The sequence below is a fragment of the Fistularia commersonii genome, chromosome 4 (assembly GCF_037954325.1).
Source record: "Fistularia commersonii isolate RoL2024-O1a breed Wild chromosome 4, RoL_Fcom_v1.0, whole genome shotgun sequence".
Lineage (NCBI taxonomy): Eukaryota > Metazoa > Chordata > Actinopteri > Syngnathiformes > Fistulariidae > Fistularia > Fistularia commersonii.
This window is the reverse complement of record NC_141287.1, coordinates 8,465,825-8,487,359: the sequence shown is the minus strand read 5'-3', so window position 1 is coordinate 8,487,359 and position 21,535 is coordinate 8,465,825. Positions and strand designations below refer to the sequence as shown.

The window sequence follows — 21,535 nt, the reverse complement described above, 5'->3', positions numbered from 1 at the left end:
ACTTCCTGTTCCCCATGGCTTAGCCTCACCTCCTGTGAAGCAAGCTGCATTACGAATGGAAAAATGAATGAAAGGACTGACAGATTTTTTCCTGCTGTGCTTTTTTTCTTTTCATCTCTAATGGACCACCATAATCAAAATTCACACCGTCCTCCATCCTTTCCTCTCCCCTCTCCCTCCAAATACACTTTGATACATACCTACCTTCTGTCACCCTCCTTCCTCTTCCCTCATCCTCCCACTTTGTTACTGTCTTCTCTCATCTCTTAACCCCACCGATGCTGCGCGGCTGTGTGACTCTGCACACTTTCGTGGTAACCGCAGTCCACTCGCCCGTGCCTTACTGTGGAGCCGTCCACCATCTTCATGCTTTCTCAGTCCTCCAGCAGAATGAGTTTCTGATTGGCCAAACAGACGAGGGAAGAGCAGGAAGAGCAGGTGACTCTTTTAGGCCTAAGCTGTGTGTGCTTGCAGCCATGTGCCACTGAACCCCGTTACTCACTGTCAAAACACCTTGCCTGATGTTAAAAACTAACCACAGGACAAATATGCTACTGATTGCAGTGTCTGGAGTTCAGGGGTCTTTTGTACATTGCATGCATTTTAAGAGTGTCTATACAGTATGGTTTTCCATGATTTTAATTATCTTTACTGCCTTTAAGTGCTAATGAAGTGTTAAAATTGAACATGTCATACATTGCATCTAAAACTTAATGAGATGTTTGACGCCCTGTGAAAAACATTTACCAAATTGGATAGCTGTTCTTTTTTAATGCTGCTAGTGGTCTCGCTGTATTGCCATTATTTGTTTCATAAATTTAACATGTAGAACATTAACAAATGTATCTTTAACATTGGCAAATGCAGCACATTATAACTTGTGAGGTTGCCCTCAAAGGTGAGCTGAAACAAATTAGTTGTGAGAGGAGCTTTAGGGCTCCCACATTATTTGTGATACAAACCCCATAGTTGGACCTTTTTAATGCATAATTGAAGACAGTTATCAACCCTCAAGATGCCCTCAATGTTTCACAAACAAACCTGAACTACTAAGGAGTTTGGTTTGGAAAAATACTGTGCTAAATATATTTATTATATCTAGGGAGCTAAATGCCCCTGGTCACATGAGACATTTCAACTGTCGTCTAATGGGTGGCTAATGTTGTGTAAAGAAAACGACATTTATTCATAAGGTCAAAGATCAATGTCTCATCATGTGAATATTCCCCCATGTGAAAGGGCTCATAATCTTCAGTTTTTACTCGTGTCTCATTAATTTGACTGTTTTGAATATAAACGTATTTTACAAACAAGGAAAGAATTTTCAGGAAATGAAAGCACGAAATATTAAATTTATTTCCCCATTCGTTTTTATCGCACACATAATTCATCGATTCATTTGTAAATGGAATGGATAGTCTCACACTTACAAAAGATAGCAAATAGTTTGCATGTGAATCCCCGTCATGACCGTTATTGAAATAGTCCTACAAAAACCTCTCCAGAGATGAGTGGGTGCCCTGCAGGTAGGTCTGGACAGATGACATTATCACCTCACTTCCTCCGTCACCCACAAAGGGTAACAAAAGCAGGGGTCTTGAACGGCTGTTGGTTCTGATGTCGGAGGAGGTTTGACATGAGTGTGAGCAAACCTTATCCACCCAACCATGATAGCGCTGTGGAGAAACCAGTTTCTTAAAGGCCTATGACTACATAATGCCACGCAACCAGCACTGAAAACCCTAAATACTGCCTCGTAGGTGGGCGAGGGTCACTATGGTAACAGCACACAGAACCGGGTGTAGGGTTCTTAATAGTGGTGCCATAATGCCTTGTGCTTTTGTGCACTGCATGGGTCTCACTGGAGAGGCAAGTCTTGGCATGGAAGGGCCAGCCGTACCCAGACATCATTCCATCAGCCCTAAATTCCTGAACAACAGCGTCCAGTTGATTCTGCAGAAGTGATTTGAGTGTGCACCGTGCTTCTCGGCGCTTGGGATGGGAATTAAATGACTGACCTTTGCTGTAGCCACATACGTAATTCTATCCTTTCATTATTAGACCCAGGCTCCTTGAAATCCTTTGCTACTTGTCATAGGGGCTCCATAAGTAATAGGTGTGACTTGCACTTGGCCCTGGGACACAGCTTACCAGTGAGAGATATGACAGAGAAGGTTTTACACATGCTGGCCTCTTTTTAGAAGCAAATACATGCTTTGAATGAATTTGGATTAGCTACAGAATTATTTATTGGATGAGATTGTTAGTATATTTTATTCTCCAGCATCTGTGTCATGGACAAATTCACCCTGGAAAATTATGCACTGACTTCTTCATAACCTGATTGCAGATGATGACTTGGACACTATATTTAGCAGAGACTATAAAAGGAATAGTAATGCCATCTGGTGTTTGAAGATTACATTGCAAGTGTGAGTGCTTCATCAGCATGTCTAATCTGATACTGACTCACCGTTAACAGAAGTTATCTAAACCATTCTTTCGGAAGCTTTAATCCAAATAACCGTGATATGATGTCATGGATCATGTAACGTGACACATCTGCATATAGAAAACCAATGCATCAAGTGTGCTGTGAGGTAAATCCACCCTGCCAAGCCCTGCCACGGCTTTCTCAATTCGAAGGCTCTTTCTTAAGAGACATATATTAATGGTCTTTTCCCTGTTTTCTGCAATAGTCTTTCTGGTGATGGTGTGTCCTCTGTCTTTGTAGGATCGTGAGAAGGTGGCAAGGCGTGACATGGCTGAGCTGACTCCGCTGTTCTCCCGTCGCTCGTACAAAGGCGCGAGCACAGACTCATCTCTGGTCCACCTTGGCGCCGTGGAAACACTGTCACTCCACTGTTCTGATCCCCTTCCTCAAAAACTCCTGGCTCATTTGGCTGAAGGGGGAGGGGCAGGCTGTCCTCTTAGCCCCTATGTACTCCGCCTGTCAGGGGCTGGATTTGCCTATTATGCCCCCGGGCCCGAAACCTCCGTCTGACAGATCCTTGGTCGTCGTGTATGTGAATCTCTTCGCGAAAAGTACACACATTAAAAGGATGGACACTTCATGCGGATTTCACCATGTGCATTTTCTGGGCTACTATTGAGTGGAAAACCCTTTAGATATAAATTTCCTTCCATTTTTTTTTTGGTCTGGTCACCTGGTTTTGGATTGGTCCCTGTCTTGTTCTTATCAAATTTCTAACCCAAACCCTGTGAAGAATACAAGTGGGACCATAAGGAAAGTTGCATGTTTCATGCATCATGGAACTGTTTCATCACATATATGGTTGGGCCTATTTTTTGTTTTGTGTCCTCATTTCCAGTCAATTTTTACATGTTCCTCAACTTTTGTGTGATTATGGCTTTGTTAAGGTTTGTTTCTAGAAAAGAAAAAAAAAAACTTTTATAAATGTATGTACTGTATCGCCAAGTAGGGGCAGCCCTCAGGCTCAGCCCTTTTAGGTACTTGTGTGTGAGTGTGTGTGTGTTTGGTGTGTGTGTGTGTGTGTGTGTGTGTGTGTGTGGCTGTGTGGGGGGTGGGGAGGGTGCGTGCTTGCATGAATATGCCTGTACTGTATGTTTGTATGTGACACACCTTTGCCTTACCAGTAAACCACACAGCAGCTGGCTAGGAGCCAAAGGGGAATGTTGTCGACCCAGAAGTGGTATATTACACGGCCTTACACACACATACATTTTCATCAGCTGGATGGGAAAAGCTGGACAAAATCTGAAGAGGGATACACAGTATTCTAGCCACCCTGCCTTAACTCATGCATCCCCTCCTTCACTGGTTTATATTTTAGTTCAGACTGAACCTGAGTGTTCAGGATGTCAGAGGGCTGATATAGTTTGTTTGTTTCCCCTGCTTGTGTACTATTCCAAAACCTGACTTCCAAGTTTATCTGTTCTCTTCACCCTCCTCAGTCTCATCATCTTCCTTCACAAGCCCTGTCATGACACCATCTTTCACACTGTGCCCATTTTTGCCACCATGTGGCCATGTTGGGTAACAACAGCATCTTTAATCCTAAAGATTTGAAGAAACTGGAGGATATGCGGTGCCCAATAGCCTGAAACTGATGGAACTTTATTTATGAATGATCCAAATGACTTGCTACTCTTTACTGTTGCATTGTGCTTGGATTTTTGCTGCCATGCTCTTTGTAATGCAGAACTTACTGTCTATTCTGTCACAAAGCAAATGTCATGGCTTCTTTGTTGTATTGTCATTATTTTGATTGCAGTCAGTATATGGATGTAATTTAAACACTACACACACACACACACACACACACACACACATATACATATATATATAAAATGAAGATAGTGGGCGCTGTAATGTGCTGTTTTCGAAGGGAGACTTGAATAGGCGATGTCACAATCAGTCATTGGAGAATGTGAAACTGATTAGTCCCTTTTCTCTTCCAGCTGAAGATTGTAGCCAACTGTGGCTCAAACTTTGTGTGTGTTACCAACATCTGGATGCTGATGTGTGTCCAATGCATATCTTTCAGATTACACAGTGAGTGACTTGGGAGGTCTTGAATGTCAGATTGAAACGGTTATGTATAGTTTATTTTCATACACTGCATCTGCCAACTATATAGATTTAATAATGCCATTAGTAATTTATTCTGAACAGATTATTTTAGTTGGAGGTCTGGTTAAGTTTTAGTTTCCACTGAAAGTCCAGAAGTTTGTGTCTGTTGTTTTGGGGGAGGGCTCAACATCCTGACCTCAGTGATTTAAAACAAAGGCCTTCGGTGCTCATTATGCAGTCTCCCAGCTCACTGTGCTTTTGCCGTTCTGTATATCGATGTCATTTACCAATCCCAACGCAGAATGCTATAAATTATCGTTTACTCACATGATGCATATTTTTTGTATGTATAGATTTATTCTTCACAGCTGGCAGAGCCCCCCACTCCTTTCTTCCCACTACCACTTAATAAATTTGTGTCCATAGGCATTTTCTGTGAATATTTCTTTTGCTAATTTTGTATCCTAGAGAGATTATATTTTAAATCTGTTAGAATGTGCATTCAAGTTTGTAACCAAAATGGAATATATTACATAAGGTCATATAGAGACGTACCAATACGTCTACACACTGCACTTTGTCCTGCGGAGCAGTTTGGCCCTAAAACAAGGTCTATTGTCTGTCAGCTAGGGTGTATAGATGTTCACTCTTCCTCACAAGTTATTTTTCTAAGAAGATTGTAGTGGGTGAGAAATTAAGTGACCAAACAACTTGACATGGAATGAACTATCCTGTAGCTGTCAGCCTCTGTCACAAATGGGTTTATTGCACCAGCCTTCTACTGCTGATCACAATGTCAAACTGCTTTTCTAAGTCCTTCAGCACAATAGCAGGTGTTCATGCTGTCATTTCTGAGCTTGGCAAAGGTGTGAAATGTGCTCTGAAGAGCACGCATATCTTCAATACAGCACTGTTTGTATAACCAAACAGGTTTTGAGAAATTTCTTTCGATAGATTTTACTAGTTGAAAAGTTCATTTATTGATTTTTTTTTTTTTGCCAGCCTGTCTGTAGCATCTGAGGGTGTAATGTCATTATGCTTGTAATAAAAGAATAAAAACACTTCATGTTTGTCTCTTGTCATAAATAGGTCCATAAGATTTTTTCCTGTACTGTCCAGGCCCCCAGTGCTCATCCAGTCTTTAGAAAATTGAAGGTAAGACTCAAAACAATGAACACTGTCCTATCTCAGTAAATAGCTCCAATGTGACGTAGCAAATACCATCTTGTTACAAGTCAGCCATTCATAAATCACGGTTCTCTCAAATATTGAGATGAGACATGTGTTTTAATAGCAACCCAGTGGCACAACATTTCGATCGGTCTCCTGGAGACAGGCTTGGAAATGTCTCCATTCAACTCTACCCTGAAGCCTGGTTTCAAATGAATCAATAGTTTGATTCAGTATTAAAAGATATTTTTTCCAGTGATGAAAAGAGTGCCACATAAAATCTCCCCAAAAAGGGAATATATGGAAAAAGTGTCTCAGACCACATGATGTTTTCTAATATTTAAGAGAGCTCTAGCCAGGGATGCCAAAAATTGTTGTGCTGTCGAGTTTCCTGGGGCGTGTTCTAGAAAGCAGGCTTACTCAGGCTGCCTGCTACATGAAATTCCCTGCAGGTCAAGGATTTTTACAAAAAAACATCCTGTCTTCCAGTCATCCAAACAGTTATCCAGTTTTTCATCTGGATGGTTAAAGACCAATATAGAAAGGAGAAACTATGTTTCTCACATTTCTAACTATATAGGAACCATACTGTATAATATAGGCATGTAGGTAATATATATAGGCCATGTTTGGTCAGAACAGGTTGGTCAAGTTCACAGTTGTATGGGCAGTTGTAAGTCTGCTGTTGGGATACATGTTGATAAGAATGATATTCTTAAATTCGATATTGCAATCGTTTGATCATATTTAAAGTCTTGCTTGTGCAGCTGATGGCATTTTACACATAGACTGACACCCCCGGCGAGAAAGATGATTCTGACTAAACCCAGTTGTTGTGGATTATTGGGTCCACAAACATGTGTGAATTCTTCATGTTATTAGCTTATATATGAGATATTAAAACTGTTATTCCAGTGAAATAATGTTTACCAAAGTTGTATCTAATAGTGATGAACCAAAAGCCATAACATCTTGTTTTGGCTTTCCGAGTTGTCCAAAAGTGGATGGTCATGTCATTGAACTGCAGCTTTAGTTAAGGTGTGTAACAAGCTCTCAGCAATTGTATCAGCTTTCATGAAAAAGTTGTTCAACCTTTTAAACTATCCGATCAAATTGGGTGTTGCTAATGTTGATAAAATGTCTTTTTTTTTCCTTTTTTAACAAATTTTTGGATATGAATAATTTAGTCATTGTTATGGAAAAAAATACTCTTCATTCAAAAATAAATTCTATTGTTTAAAATTATACCTCAGCCCTCAGTGGCCTTTTATCCTCCATGTTATTTCCCTTTGCTTATTTGATGTAAACACCACTCCATTGGGATTTTTTTAATCATTATGTTTTTCCTTTTCTTTATCTTTTATTCATATTCAGTAAAAATATTGCAATAATCGATCTGTTGCGTAAGAACTCCTTTTAAGCCTTTAATTTGTTCAATAACATTAGCCGTTATGCAGTGCCTCCCCTGTGGATGTCACTGTTGGATCATCTGTGTGAAACTGCAACACTGGCCTTCCGTTCCCTTCCCCCTCTTTCTGCCAGTTCTGTTCAGGTTTGAAACATCATTTGTGGATGACGCTGCAATGCCTCTTCCTTCAGCTCCTCCCTGTCTCCTGAGCCAGCATCCTCCGCTCTGCCTCTCTCTGCAGCCTCGAATGTCAAAGCAGAGGCATAGCAGCTTCAGCACCATCCCCTGATCCATCTCAGCAGCATCCATAAAGCATCCTTTTCAAACGAGCATCCCAGCCCTACCACTCACCCATACACACACATACACACACACCCAAGTCTGTTTCTATTGGTTTCCATGTATCATGTAAGACAATCGTCCGCCGGTAAAATCCAGTGCTAGCTCTCCCTCTTCCTTTCTGCTCAGCTGGAATCGCCACCGTCACCCCTTTTTCCCAGCCGCTTCATCACCATCACATCTCTGAGGCATTGGTCAGGAAAAAGCAGGCAAGCTGTCTCTTCTTCCTGTGAAAGTGTCTTTCGGCTGGGCAGCTGGTCTCCCGCTGCCGCTGTGGAGAATGATCCTGTGGATGAAGACGGAGGAGATGGCCCTTGGGGAGCTAATGGAGAGGCTGAGGACGGTCACCCAAAGCATAGGTGGGTAACAACAACAAACCCAGCACAAACCGTAGAAAAATGGTACAGCAATGTTACAATATGTTCTTGGCAGCTGCATTGAAAAGAGGCTGAAAATGTTGTTTATGTAGAGAAATTCACAAAAGATGGAAATATAAATCAAATGTTATTTTTCTTGAAAACCACACAGAGGTACTTGAGAAGGTGTTTCATCCTATTTTAACACCAAGTAGAGTAGGTGTTTCACAAGAGCGCTGATGTCACACTGTTTATTCTTGCATATGGAGATGTAATACTGACCCATATTGTTTTAATGCTGCGTGAATGAAGCTAGATCATCATTTACACACAAGTTAGTTATACAACATATGTGTTGATTTGCTAATTCAGATATAATTTAAACAAATTTCTAAAATACTCCGCATTACCTTTATACATTTATTTGTTAACCATCACAAAAAAAGGGTTCATTTGTTTTGTAGCACAGCACTTTATTTGGTCATGAGTAACTACCACACCTTATTTATTGTATTTTTGTCATTTCATATTACCTAACATGGCCACTTCAGGTCAACACACCACTGTCAGGCGATGCAGTTGTGTTCAGTGCAAAGCTTAGCTGAGGATGAGAGGAATGTCAGCTGCAGGGAAAATCTTTGGGCATTTTTGTCACATGACAGAGCAACTGATTTCATACATTTTCTTTGTAAAAGCCCCCTCTTAACATAATAGGGATCTGAAATAATGCCTTATATCTATCACCACTGACCGGTTTTCCTCTTTCTCTCAAACTTAAGCCTATAACATGATTTATGGCGTTTGTTCCTCCATATACATGTCTTTTGAGCCATTTATATGAAGCTTTCTCAATGCACTCAGCTCCCTCACAGGGCTAAATTAATCACAAGCACGGATGCTCACTGGCTCGCTCGCTCAGTCGCTCACACACTGTCCGTCAACATTATACATGAGTTGTTCAATGTGGGTGAAATGGATGCCATTTTTGGTTAATGATATATCAGTACCTTCTTAGATATGGGAAAATGACAATTAATCCTATGTTAGATTGTTTCTACATGATAATCAGCAATAAAACATAATCAATTGAAACAAGATTTTCATCTGACCTGCCAATTATGTCTTATACTGTTCTTTTCAAACACAAACATAGACACAGGAAAATTGTATACCACTTCATACAGAAAGTAAGAAGTCCATGCCATGATGACCCAGTTACGCAGTTTCATAGGAAACATGTGCTATTGTGATTAAATAAGCTTGTGCCCAATGTATTTCTAGGAGTGACAAATGTAATGTATAAAAATGCAGTTCTCCTGCGAATACTAAAGGATTGCAATACTAGGCTTCAGCTGCATCTTGCTTTTCCACCCCTGAGATGGTGAACGAATGGGTGGTCTTGAGTGAGGATGTGGTATAAGGTTATGTTGGGGCCTGGCAGAATTATATGTAAGAAACTATGGCAGCAGTGCCAAAAATATGATAAAAATGATTTTTCAGTGGGTGTATTCTTTTAATATTCCCTGACACTTTATGTGGGGCTAGCTTGTACGGGCATGCAATTTTCAGTAGCTCTCTGTAAGGAAAAGTGACAGTGCTGCACCTATAATCATCTCAAAGACTGATTATGGAAGACAGGAGAGAGGAAGGAAGACTGAAGAAAAGAGGAAAAAAAGGGAAATGGAAATATTTCGGTAGATCTGAGTTGTAAAAACAAAAGAATGGTGCACTCTCAGGTTTGGCTCTCTTTACCTGAGATGGCTGCATGTGCAATATCCTCCAACTCCTGTGAATGAGGGACCTCCTACTCCATCCCAAGTTGTAGCTGAGAATATTTTCCCGTGTGTGTGTGTGTGTGTGTGTGTGTGTGTGTGTGTGTGTGTGTGTGTGTGTGTGTGTTATTTAAATTTCATTTAATAATGTAATTGTGGGTCCAAGGGAAAGGGGTGTCATTTTTTTTTTTTTTGATCATTTCATTCCATTAGCGTGAATACGGCATGACTTATTTTAATAGATGGAGTTGTACATGTGTCTCTATATCTGTGTTCTTAGATATACGTGTCAAGTCACTGTGGGGTCAAACAGTGTCTTAAGCTTGTAGATGGAGCAGCAAACAGATATTGAGTGATGTCATATCAAAGGGATCAGACCAGATTAGCAGATGAGGGCAAGTGAGGGGCAAGAGATGTTGCCCCTTGATATCGATTGATATCAACATTTGTTCTTCTCCCCTGCTATTGCTTCATCAGTGTATGTCAAAAAAGCTTTTTTTTCTCTAAACCAGTCAAACACATACTGCCTGTCATCAAAATACAACCCATTACAAATAAACAACGTCCTTTCTTCACCTAAAAGTTATCGCCTCTTTGTCTGTAGTTGTGTATATGCATCATCTATGCCATTTTTATCTCTTGGTATTTAAGAAATAAAGTAAAAGCATGAAATAATCTTGTGGGAAAGAAAAGGCTGATTAGGTTTGGAGTGTAGGAATGTAATTAGCCCAAGCAGCAGAAGGAGATTTGTGCTCCACCAGCTGCCCTCTGATCCTGGTCCCATCCACCCTCCTCCTGTCTCGTTCTCATTTGGAAACCTTCGCTACTCTGAGTGGTTGGTCGTTGATGAGATGTGTGTCCTTCAGAGTGCGTGTGTGTGTGTTTGTGCCAAATAGAGCTGGGCCCGTTCTCACCTTAGCTGAGAACAGTGTTCATCTGAGAGGTTGTGCGGACAGTGACTCAGCTTTTTACTTCTGCCAGCTTTGCACAGTGTTTTTTTTTTTTTTTATTTGTTTGGTTTTTTTAGACTTCCCTTGACTTCCCCGTGTGGCTCTGCAGAGGACACTGAGCTTGTGTTGTGCATGCCATTGCAGTCATCTCCTCACAGGATGCATGTGAGAACAGGGTGGTTTGATCCTGAGTGACCTGGTGCATTGCAACACGGGAGGATCTTTCCTATATCTGCATTTTGGGTCGCTGATTTGGAGTAATAGTGTGCAGCAGAGCTTTACTGACCCACTGAGGCATCTGTGGATGACAGTTTCTTTGGGTGTTTGTGACGAACAGCCGGGTCTGATGTCTGTGCATGAATTTCTGCGGGAGGGCGGCGAGGCGTCATACCGGATCGTGAATCGGCTCACTCAGTTGATCCAGAATTTGGACATATCTGGACTGGGCTCTCCTTTTCCTTTCAACCCCGCAAGTCGCAAGAACTCCTGGAGAGAATGGGATGGTAAGAGAAGTGGACTCTGCATATTTGCTTATTGTTATAATTTTTGTGTGACATCATACAATAACATTGCCATGACAGTATAGTGTCATGCTCATCCCACCCAGAACCACCCACACTTTCTTTTTCCTGTGGACTTCCCCCTCTCTCCATTGGGCTTTTCTGTGTCTTTGTGTGTCTAACAGTGTGTGTTCATCTGTGTGAGTGCGTGCCGTTGCTGCTTAAATAGCTACTTTGCTCTACAACTGCATTGATGGAGCAGCAGAGCTTAAAGAAGTGGGAACGTTTTAAGGACTGTGCTGTACTTTTGAGTCAGTGATCTGTTAAATACATCATTTTTTGTTTAGGAACTATTTCATTTCATTTCATATAAAAAATGTACCATCTAATTACTCGCTACCAATCAAGAAGAAAAGCATGGTGAGAAAATCCAGAGGGACTACTTCGCATATTTTTGTCCTGAACCTTCTGGGTGAGTATGAGAGTATGTAGAAGTTAAAACCCTTAGGATGGCAAAATATTGTTTGAAGGTTAACACTCATTAAATATCCTAGACGATTATTTTCATGTGACCTGCTTTTCTCCATTGTCCATGGGTGTTTTGATTTATTTTGTTATTCTGACCATGGAAAAGTACATTTTGTGTCTGCAAAACCGCAGCCAGTTACATTGGAAAGCATGACATAATGAGGTCTAAGGGTAATGTTTGTTCAATCTTTCTGTTTAGTTTTTTTTTTTAGCTGGAAGAACTCATCAGAAAAAAGCAGACAGAAGAGCGATCTCTGCAAATCTCATTAACGAGTAACTTTTTCCCTTTACTTCTGATACTTGAATAATAATTTAAAAGGAATAAGAAAGGTAAAAAGATCAAGCAAAGTTAGTGGGTAATTTGCTTGTTTCTGAAGCAAATCAGACATAACTTCAAAGTTCAGCATTTAATCCTTCAGCCACTCCAGACACTATTGAATGGAGCAGAGGTTCTTAGAGCTAAAGTTGTATAATTTTGGTCAGTATTAATTAGGCTGTCTTTAACACAAATGTTTGTAACTACAGAAAATACTGTTTTGAGAGAGTATTGGCCCACAATGAGTCCTTGGATTGAGACTGTTATTAAGCTTTTTCATATCTTATATCTCCTCATGCTTATTTATGTTGATTTCTGTTTAATGTATGTTTAAGCTTGGGGTTTGTATGATTCATATTCACTTAGTTTGAAACTGTTGTTTACATAGGTGCTATTTATAAGGATGTCATCATGGAAAGAATTGAACTAATTGACAGTCGAGCAAAGTGTTGAAAGCAATGCTCCTTTTAACATTTTCGTATGTTAAACGCATATTTTCCGACATCTTTTACTATGTCTTTTATGGATGACTTTTAGATTCAGATGACAGCCTTTATAGATGATTGGTTAGTTTAAATACAAGATACCATCCACCTTTATGGTTGACTAACTCACTTAAAGTAGCCCAGTTCTGTAATTTTATAGATGTTTCAGGTTTATGGCACTCCCAACCTTGTCTAGAGCTTTGGTCAAATAGCAAACACAACATACTAACACACACACACACACACACACACACACACACACACACACACACACACACACAGGCAAACAGAAATGTAAGGTCACGCATTCCCCTACAACAACACTGGTTTTCATTCCTATGAAAAAAACACGTGTGCAGTTATGAACACATGCACTTGTGACATTACAGACATCACTTGGTTAAACTTTTAAGCTGAATCAGAGCAGGGAAAAAGAGAATTTGTTTTACATGCAAATATCTTCCATAGAAGCCATTGAAATGTTATCTAAATTCTCACATTCAATGAAGGAACACTGGCTCTCTTTGAGGGGTCTCATTAGAATTAAGTCTTTCAGTAACTTTGTAAGAAAGAGGTCTTTTGATTGTTTCAAACAAGGATGGTGGCTTTGAATAGATACAGTCCGGGAATGGTTTAATGGGCACTAAGGCAGCGTGCAAAAGGGATGATCAGAATAGAAACTATTTGGAGTCCATATCTTTGAGATAAGGTGGGCAATGAGCCTTGCTTTGTTGACATAGGTAAATGAGCTCGAGGCAGAGGCATAAAAGCCACAGTACTTACATTAACCAATGTAAGACTGTATATTTTTAGAGAAAACATCATTTGACATTCTCTTTCTCACAGATTTGTAACAGCAGAGGTCACACTCAACGATACATTAGCAGATTGGAGGCCTGCTACACCGGGAGAGGTCAGGTAATTGTAAGGGCCAGTATATGTGTGGCTGGGGAGGCAGGGAGGGTGGGGTTGAGAGCTACAAGGTAGCTTTTGTCTACAGGGCTGGTAACCTGAGGTTGCAGAAGGAAGTCCCCACAGTTACTGAGTGATGTCCTGTGGGCTATTGAGATATGGTTATACCTTTGCAAAGCTGCATGGAGCAGGTGTTACAGAAGAGAAGAGAATCAGAGTGGAGCAGTAGGATGGGAAAAGAGCAGATGGCAGATTTCGGGTTCTTGTCAGAGGACGACACCGGGGCCAAATTAGATTCAGAGTTCTGCAATGAGGACTCTGACCTGAGGGCAGACTCTGAGGAAGAGGAGTCGGATTGTTTTTTGGACACAGGACACATACAGTGTTATTTTCCTCAAGAGCAAAAAAGCGAAAGTTCAGAAGATGAAGGAGGACAACTTGAAGGGAAAAGGAAAATCGAGGCAGATTCAGGGACAGTGAAGAAGCTAGAAACAGAGGACGGGAGAAGATTTGAGGTAGAGGAAGGGGGTGAAAGAGAAAACACCAAAAGAAAATTGGATGTGTGTCTGAGGCCAGTGGAGAAGAACCAGGGCCGTGTATGGATGCCGCTGGAAGAGGTAGAGAGATACTACAAATTTTCCCGCTGCTGCCAATGGTTATGTGGTAAGTGTGGAACATCAGATTGTCCTCTGGTCATAGTCTTTGAATCACAACATACTGTACCTTGGTTATTCTATTCCTCATACATGGTTACAGTTTTGTGTGCAATCCATCCTATACCAAAAGCAATGGTTCTGTTATCACCAAAGCAACCAGAACTCTCCCGGTGTGAAGTTCACTTGTCCTCTTTTTTAGCTGCTATGATCGTGGCTGCGCAGTTTAAGTGGATTTTGGTGTTTTTGTCATTGCTTTTGGTGTTGTTGTTGTTGAACCTATCATAAGACTACATATCGTGTCGATCCAAGTACAATAACGGTTTCAAGTATTGATCAAGCACTGCAGTACAGGGAAGCCATTGAGACTTTTATTTGTTTGATCATAATGACTTTGTTTGTTTGGACTGCATCGGAAAACAAGTCGCGCAACCCCTTCAGCATTTCTGTTTATTCCATATAAAATCCTCTTTCCATTTTGGTGTCTCTTATGAGCTTGTTATATGTCGAGAGGATAAATCAAGTGACATTGAGAACCCTCAAAAGCTGTGCTATATGCTACCAGTTGCACCTTGATAACGTACGTAAGGTATTGTAAATTACCTTTCAAGTTGAAAATAATATTTAAGCATGATAACATGTCTAGTCTATGTCATGGTTTTATATGTAGTAGTAAATAGTTTTATTGTAATATACAGTGTGCAAAAAAATGAAGGGAACACTTAAACAGCGCAATGTAACCCCAAGTGTTCCCTTTTTGAGCAGTATATTATCACAATGTTCTGTTTGTTATACAACCTAACCTCTATTACTCTATTGCTGCTACTTTTAGCCAGTGAAGCAACCAAAGTCAACACAAATCGAAAGTTTGTAGTATTTTTCAGATGTAGTTTTGGAATATATGCCTGAAGACAAAACATCATTGTATTTTAGATCGAATATTTATCACAATATTTATTGATTATGTAGTGACATATCATTGTTCGATGTAATGTTGACTCATTTGTCGATACTTGGCTGTATCTTGCTTTACTCAGCCTGGGACAGCTGTCCTCCTCCTCCCTCCATGACCATCTTCTTTTTAATCCCTTCATTCGTACTTGCTGCCCTCCCCCACAGCTCTGTTTGAGGGTGTCTTCTCAGTTCATTGCATTTTCCTCCCCAATCTTTGACCCAGTTTGAGATTACCTCTGGGTCATTGTTGGGAAAATAAAAGAAGAAAAGGAAGAACATTGGGAGCTCCTACAATATCATTTATCAATTGCTAATAAACATGCCAGTAATTAGTTTGTCCGAGGATCCGTCTAGATGTTTCTTGCTGTTCTTTCTGACCCTACAAACAAGCTTTCCAGGCTTTTTTTTTTCCACAGAACAGTTAAATCTGTGTCAGTAGTGGCAGTCGTTCCAGGTGTGTGACTCTGACCCAATAACGTTTGACTCAGTGCTTGCAAACGTGAGCGTGAGTGGACACTAATCCTCCTTATTAAGCCCTTTAAGAACATTAGCCCCTCAAACAGCAGGTGGTGTGAATGTGTGTACACATGACGTTGGTTGTTGTTGGCCTTTTTCTGTTTTGTTATTTTCATTTTTATTTCAGAACCTCTGTTCCCCATTTTTGATGCCAGCGGGGCTTTGTATGAAAAGGGAGTAGAAGTATGGAAGGAAATACTTACACACATTTCCTCTTACAATGTTCCCATTTTGATTTTTTTATTCATGTTATCAGCAGCATTGTTGGAGAGTGCAGCTACTCTGATACATTAGTATTTGGTTACGTTCGAAATCTAAAATCAAAAGTCGTACTCAGCTTCAAGACTCCAATTTCACTTGACAAATTCACACAGTGGTTTGTTTAAGCAACAATTCAAAGTTTGTTTTATCACAGAAAATAGGAAAAATGGCCCAAATATAAAACTGTTTCGGTTCTCTTTTCCCCTCCGCTCAAATTTGATATACTATATTGCATTTAAAGTTGCTAACAGTCCAATTCGGATACAAACTTTAAAATCAATATATTCAAATCTAGTGTTTTTATATTGAACATTACTTTGGCCAAGAGGATTTTCCTTTTTTTTTTCACTGTGCACTCTTATTTATGTTTACAACGCACGGCCAATAACTTCCCAACCTCTTTGTTAATGTCAGTGCCTTTTTACTGCTCCAAGGAGAGAAGCTGTAAAACTACACAGATTCTGTCACACATGATAAACAGTGCAAAATTTAGTTGCTGTAAATAACTCAACATGTCCATTACGGAGTTGAAAAGCTAAAATTGAGTATTTATTTGATTTACATTTGCCAAGTACACAAAGGAACAACAAAAAATTACAATTTTATTCCCTAACTGCTTAATGTGTAAATAAGCAACTGCATCAGGAAGGATAAAAGCTTTTCCATCACCACTCTCTTCCAGGAGGTTACGGGGCAAGTCATCAGTTGGGATTATTTAAATCACAAAAAAATGACTGGGATTGAAATTTAACATTGTCTTATAAAGGGGGAATTTCACTGAAAGAATATCTCTTGCCGAAAACAAAGTGCAGCAGGGGTCGGTTTGATTCAACATAAGGGAGTTTCTCCAGGCAAAGGTGTGGCTGTCTGACGGAGGGTGGGGTCAGAAAGTGGAAACTGTGTGAACTTGAGTCCACCAGGAACCCATGAGTTCAGTGCTCACATGCTGACAGCTCTGTGTTTGATCACCTCAGGCATTAAGTCACTGCTACTCGCATGGCAACATTATATTTAATCACACACATCAGAGACTTGACCGTTTATCATGTGACATTTCCACATCCCTGTCCTTTGTCCATTAGTGTGGATGCATGGATGTTGACAGCCGTGCTTGAGGATGGTTCCAAAAAAAAGGGCAACAGAAGCTGATTCTCAATTCCCATTTCCAAATTTCACATCAGGGTTCCCAATCAATATCAGTGAGCAATATTTTTCATATGAAATACAGTTCGATTATATCCTTGTCAGTTCTGGCAAGTAAAATTTATAATATACATTTGATACAATTATACTTTGATACAATATGATTTGATTTTCTGATAAGTAAAACTAAACGTTTACGCTACAGGGCCTCAGGGATTTTCCGCAATGGATTAGATTAACTATTGCACCCTCTGCACGCAATACAAGCCGTAAATACTGTCTATGTTCTGGTCTGTAAGTATATATATTCCCAGACATGATAGATTAGTTCAATCTGCCTCAACAACAAATGTAAGATTTTAAACCACCCGGTACTTTGGTGGTCTTGGAGACAGAAGCGGGCTTCACATTTAAAGCATCCATTTGCGCTCTTCATCCTGACAGTTTTGGGAGCGTTTTTCATACAGGAACAACAATGCATGAAGAGTGTGATGGATCTGCCTTTGGTTTGTCTTTCTGAGCTCAAATGACGCAGTTTAAACTGTTGGAAGACAAATTAGAGTTGGGTTTCATCACAATGCCCCGCTCACTCATGTCATTGTGTTTTTATGCTTATTATGAAACGCATCATATTAAATGGTTATGCAAATACAGTTTGAGGAAGACATTGTATTTGAATGTTACCAGAGGGCTCCTATCCCCTGTTTTCTTATTGTGTTATTTTAATATTTTGTGTTTTTGTCCATCCTCCATCCATCCATCCATTGCCAACCGCTTATCCTATGAAGGGTCGCGGGGGGATACTGGCACCCGTCCCAACTGCCATCAGGTGAGAGGCGGGGTACACCCTGGCCTGATCGCCAGTCAATCGCTGGGCCACATAAACAAACAGACAACCATTCACTCTCTCATTGCACAGCTGACATTTCCAAATATGTTGATATCTTTAAAACAGGCTTGAAAAATAAGTGAGGTCCATCAGCTCCCTATAATCTTTGGGTGAGGTTTGAATCATCAGTCACCATGATGGTGAAAAAAAAAGCAGGAAATCGACAGGATATAGGTGCCCTCGATCAGTCATGTAGTTAGTCTAAAATTAGTCATTCTGTTGCTATAAGCCTCTGTGACTCATATATTGATTAATATTCTCTATTAATTAAATATTATAACTACTCTGCACCAAAGCATACTTTTGAAATATGCAAAAAAAAGCAATTTAAAAGGGCTATAACCATACAGTCAATTCACAATGTGGTCAAGCAGGTAATTTGTTTCCCGAAATTTATTCTACTTAAGTGTCCACTACAGTGACCACAACAATCAAATGTTGTCATTTGCAATCGAGTCCAATGAGCTTCAAGTCTGATGTATTACTCTGAGCCAGAGATACGCAACAGGCTACAGCATAAGGTAGGTGGAGCTGCATAAATTGCACAGCAAGACACAGAGACCATGATTCTGCAAGGCAAAGTGAAAAACCTCATTTTCCCCGTTAAGTCATGACAGTCAAAGTTAAACTGACTTGACATCCTAAGCACAGTGAATCTAATGAATAGACAACCTGGACTTATCCTATGTGTTATATTTCTCAGAAAACTTTACTGGCATTATTGAATGCGTATAAGTCACTAATGCAAATTACATTTATAGATAGTTGGATATCAAGCATCAATTGGAAGAAAATGTTCACATCAAACCTTATCACTTGGTGTACATTGTTCAAGGTCTAAAACCGATACGGTTCATCTGAAAACAGCCAATTATGCTCAATGATATATTGCTTGAGCTGTAGAACAAAAAACACATCTGTCAAAGCCAGAGGGCATGAAACCTGATAGAACTCAAAGAAAGAAAGTCGTTTTAGTTTGTTTAAACTGGAGGTGTTAACAGGTGTAAAGTGGAAGAGTCAGTCAGAATAACTAATAACAGGATAAAGAGAGATGAAAAAAACAGAAGTAGATATTCTGAGATACTTCAAAATGGGCTGATGGTAGGTTCTATACTTTGCCGTTTTAGAAGTTGTTCCAGAGCAACAGGGTCAAGGTGGTGTGTGTGTGTGTGTGTGTGTGTGTTTGCGTGTCTGTGTATGTATGTGTGTGTGTGTGTGTGTGTGTGTGTGTGTGTGTGTCTGACTGCGAATCTAATGGCAGCGTTTCATTCTCAGTGCTTCTGGGGAAACATATATCTTAGCAGTGTATTTTCTTAAAGTTGTACAGAATTAACGAGTATTTTGATCCTTCATGTGTTTGCTTTTATGTTGAAATCTGAGTTCACCAGAGGTTTCATAAAGGAGCAAAACAAAGCTTGTTGTTTACTTTTCCGATCAATCTCGAAGCTGATACAAATGAATTGTATTAACTGTATTAAAGTACAACACTAACTTTCCGGGGTGTCCAAAATGAGGTTCTGTTGTGCCTCGGGAGAAAACAAACAAAAAGTCAGACTAAAGGAGTTAAAATCGACCCCATACTGAATATGATGCTGAATTCCAGTTTTATATTTCAAGGAGCTATAGACATTTTGAAGCAAATACACTTTAAATTGGATCTTGGGAGAACCATTGTGTTTCACCACTGCTTTTATACCATGTCTGTTGGGTTATGGCCTCAGTGTCATATAGTTATTATTTTCCCGACATTGACACAAAAGATGGGCCTTCTCATGATTCCTGTAAAAAAATTCAGGTTGAAATTTAATATATAATATGAAGGAATTCATATTTGGTAAAAGAGGATTAAGAGAGTTTTTGGTTTCCATGATGCCGTTTCATTTCACTGTCTGACACGTGGTTTCTAAAATGCCTGAAGGATTGATACTGAAAATGTGTTTGCCTAAGGAAAAGCTCTTAGGCGTATTCAACAGCAGAACACCCGCTTATTTTCATCTTTATCATTTAAATAACGATGATGGGTCATGAAACTGCCTGATAAATAAACAAAAATCTGGAGTATATACAGTAAAGGAAGGGTTGTTTGTTGTTAGTGTGTTTGCAAATTAAGATGGTGGAAAAAATGTGATTGTTGGTTTTTGGATGAAATCATTTTATTGTTATCATTGACAAAGGATTGCCATTCATAAAATAATTATTCACCTCAGCTTCATCACAAGCCTTCATCACCACCAGTCCACACAAAAGTGAAAACCTGAACCTGTTTTTAAGGTTTCCTGATTCTGAAGTTCAAAAATCATCTACAGATGTTGCAGAAATGGAAGGTTTTGGTCCTTGAGCTATCGCTCAATTTTTTCTCAGTTTCAAGTTAATGTTTCTGAGTATTTAAAAAAATCATACATGAAGCATGCGTCCTGCAAAGTGTCAGACTGAATAATAAAAATGTTCACGGCAAACTTAATTAATTAGCTACATAGAGCTGATATCAGATACAATTCTACTCCTAACATTGTCTGACCTGATGTTTCTTAATGATGCGGTTTCTCTCTCAAATTTCCCCCAGATGAGATCATGCAGCAGGACAGCAGCCCCCTCCGCGCTGCAGACATCACCCCTGACCTCAAGAAGAAGTTTGCGTTTCTTGCAGGTAATACTAAGATTTCAAACAGGAAGCTCTTTCTAATTTTTTCTGACTTTCCTGTTGTTAATGCAAGCAGCATTCTACTAAATGTAATCATCACAGACTGCGATATGTTTGATGTGTTTGGATAAAGTGGTTAGCCTAATAATAGCAATAACAGGAATCAAGGCACTGATGATATCGTCTGAAAAACACTAAAGAAAACGGTCTGTTTCTTACGCAATCTTTCTCAGACAATAGTGATGAATATTTGCAGGGTATTTTTGTCCAAATCTTCTCATGGCAACAGAACTTGGTTTTCTTCCCTTGAAGACATTTCACCTCTCATCCAAGATGCTTCTTCAGTTTGCAGGGTGTATTTGACAGGTTTAGCCTCGGCAGTTAGTATTTGCTGTTCATAAATAACCTTTTGTTATGAATCGTTCCATGACAGCCTTGTGTTTGCGACCCTGTTTGTGAAACTACTTGTGAAAATAGCCTCCTCTTTCAGTGATACCATGTAAGACTTCTTTTTTTTACCAGAGTTAAACTGCTATGGAATTACGTTTTCCATTCTTATGAAATAAAAGGTCCTCTATCAAAATTCAGTCTGACAAAACTGGGAAAGCTGCACCCTCATGTGCATGCCAGAGGTGACCTTGTGGCTACTGCTGAGGCAGGAACCATTTTGCAGAAAAAGATCCACGCAGACATTTAAACCATGACCATGCACTTGCTGTTGCTATGGCAACGAGGGAAGAAAAGGCAGACAGATTGATATTCTAGTCATACGTGCTGACAGAGCAGTTGTCGTGTGCATTTGCGTGTAAAGCGTACAGGGCACTGTGAAAGGAGAATATTTAAAGCTATGGAGAGATTGTTCACGTTGCCTCTGGATCACAGAATTAAGAAGATAAAGACTAAAAGTCAACAATATACTTAGTCATTGATGTTAGCTCTTGTGTTTGCTGCAAATAGACTTTTCTTAAGGGTGCAAACATGTACCGCCAACTGCCATTCATTTTTATAACAATGTGCACAATATCTATTTATTGCCAATACAAATCCAAATGCACTGTGGGCAGCAAAGTATGAATGTTATTGTACAGGGAAACATGTTTCCACACTGTACAAATGACAATAAACACTTTGAATCTTGAATCTTTGAATCTTTTTCACCAGGGGACCCCTGGATTTGAGCCAGAGTT

General features: G+C 39.8%; 2 protein-coding genes across 14 annotated transcripts in view; both read left to right on the top strand.

The window, feature by feature from the left end:
• LOC147234560 (phospholipid-transporting ATPase IH-like) overlaps positions 1-5,619 on the top strand; it is a 36,023-nt gene extending 30,404 nt beyond the window's left edge. For 3 of the 8 annotated variants that reach the window (XM_086145088.1, XM_086145087.1, XM_086145086.1), the window contains one exon: positions 2,735-5,619. In XM_086145088.1, coding sequence (XP_086001214.1) covers positions 2,735-3,004 — 270 coding nt within the window. In that variant the 3' untranslated portion in view covers positions 3,005-5,619. Of the gene's footprint in view, positions 1-324; positions 439-2,734 lie in introns of all 8 variants that reach the window. The other 5 variants (XM_086145091.1, XM_086145090.1, XM_086145093.1 and 2 more) reach the window with 3 other exon arrangements.
• Positions 5,620-7,659: 2,040 nt separating this feature from the next.
• LOC147234559 (guanine nucleotide exchange factor DBS-like) overlaps positions 7,660-21,535 on the top strand; it is a 34,826-nt gene continuing 20,950 nt past the window's right edge. For 2 of the 6 annotated variants that reach the window (XM_086145083.1, XM_086145085.1), the window contains exons 1-2: positions 7,660-7,831; positions 20,271-20,354. In XM_086145083.1, the coding sequence (XP_086001209.1) occupies positions 7,753-7,831; positions 20,271-20,354 (163 nt within the window). In that variant the 5' untranslated portion in view covers positions 7,660-7,752. Of the gene's footprint in view, positions 7,832-13,501; positions 13,955-20,270; positions 20,355-21,535 lie in introns of those variants that run through there. The other 4 variants (XM_086145080.1, XM_086145079.1, XM_086145082.1 and 1 more) reach the window with 2 other exon arrangements.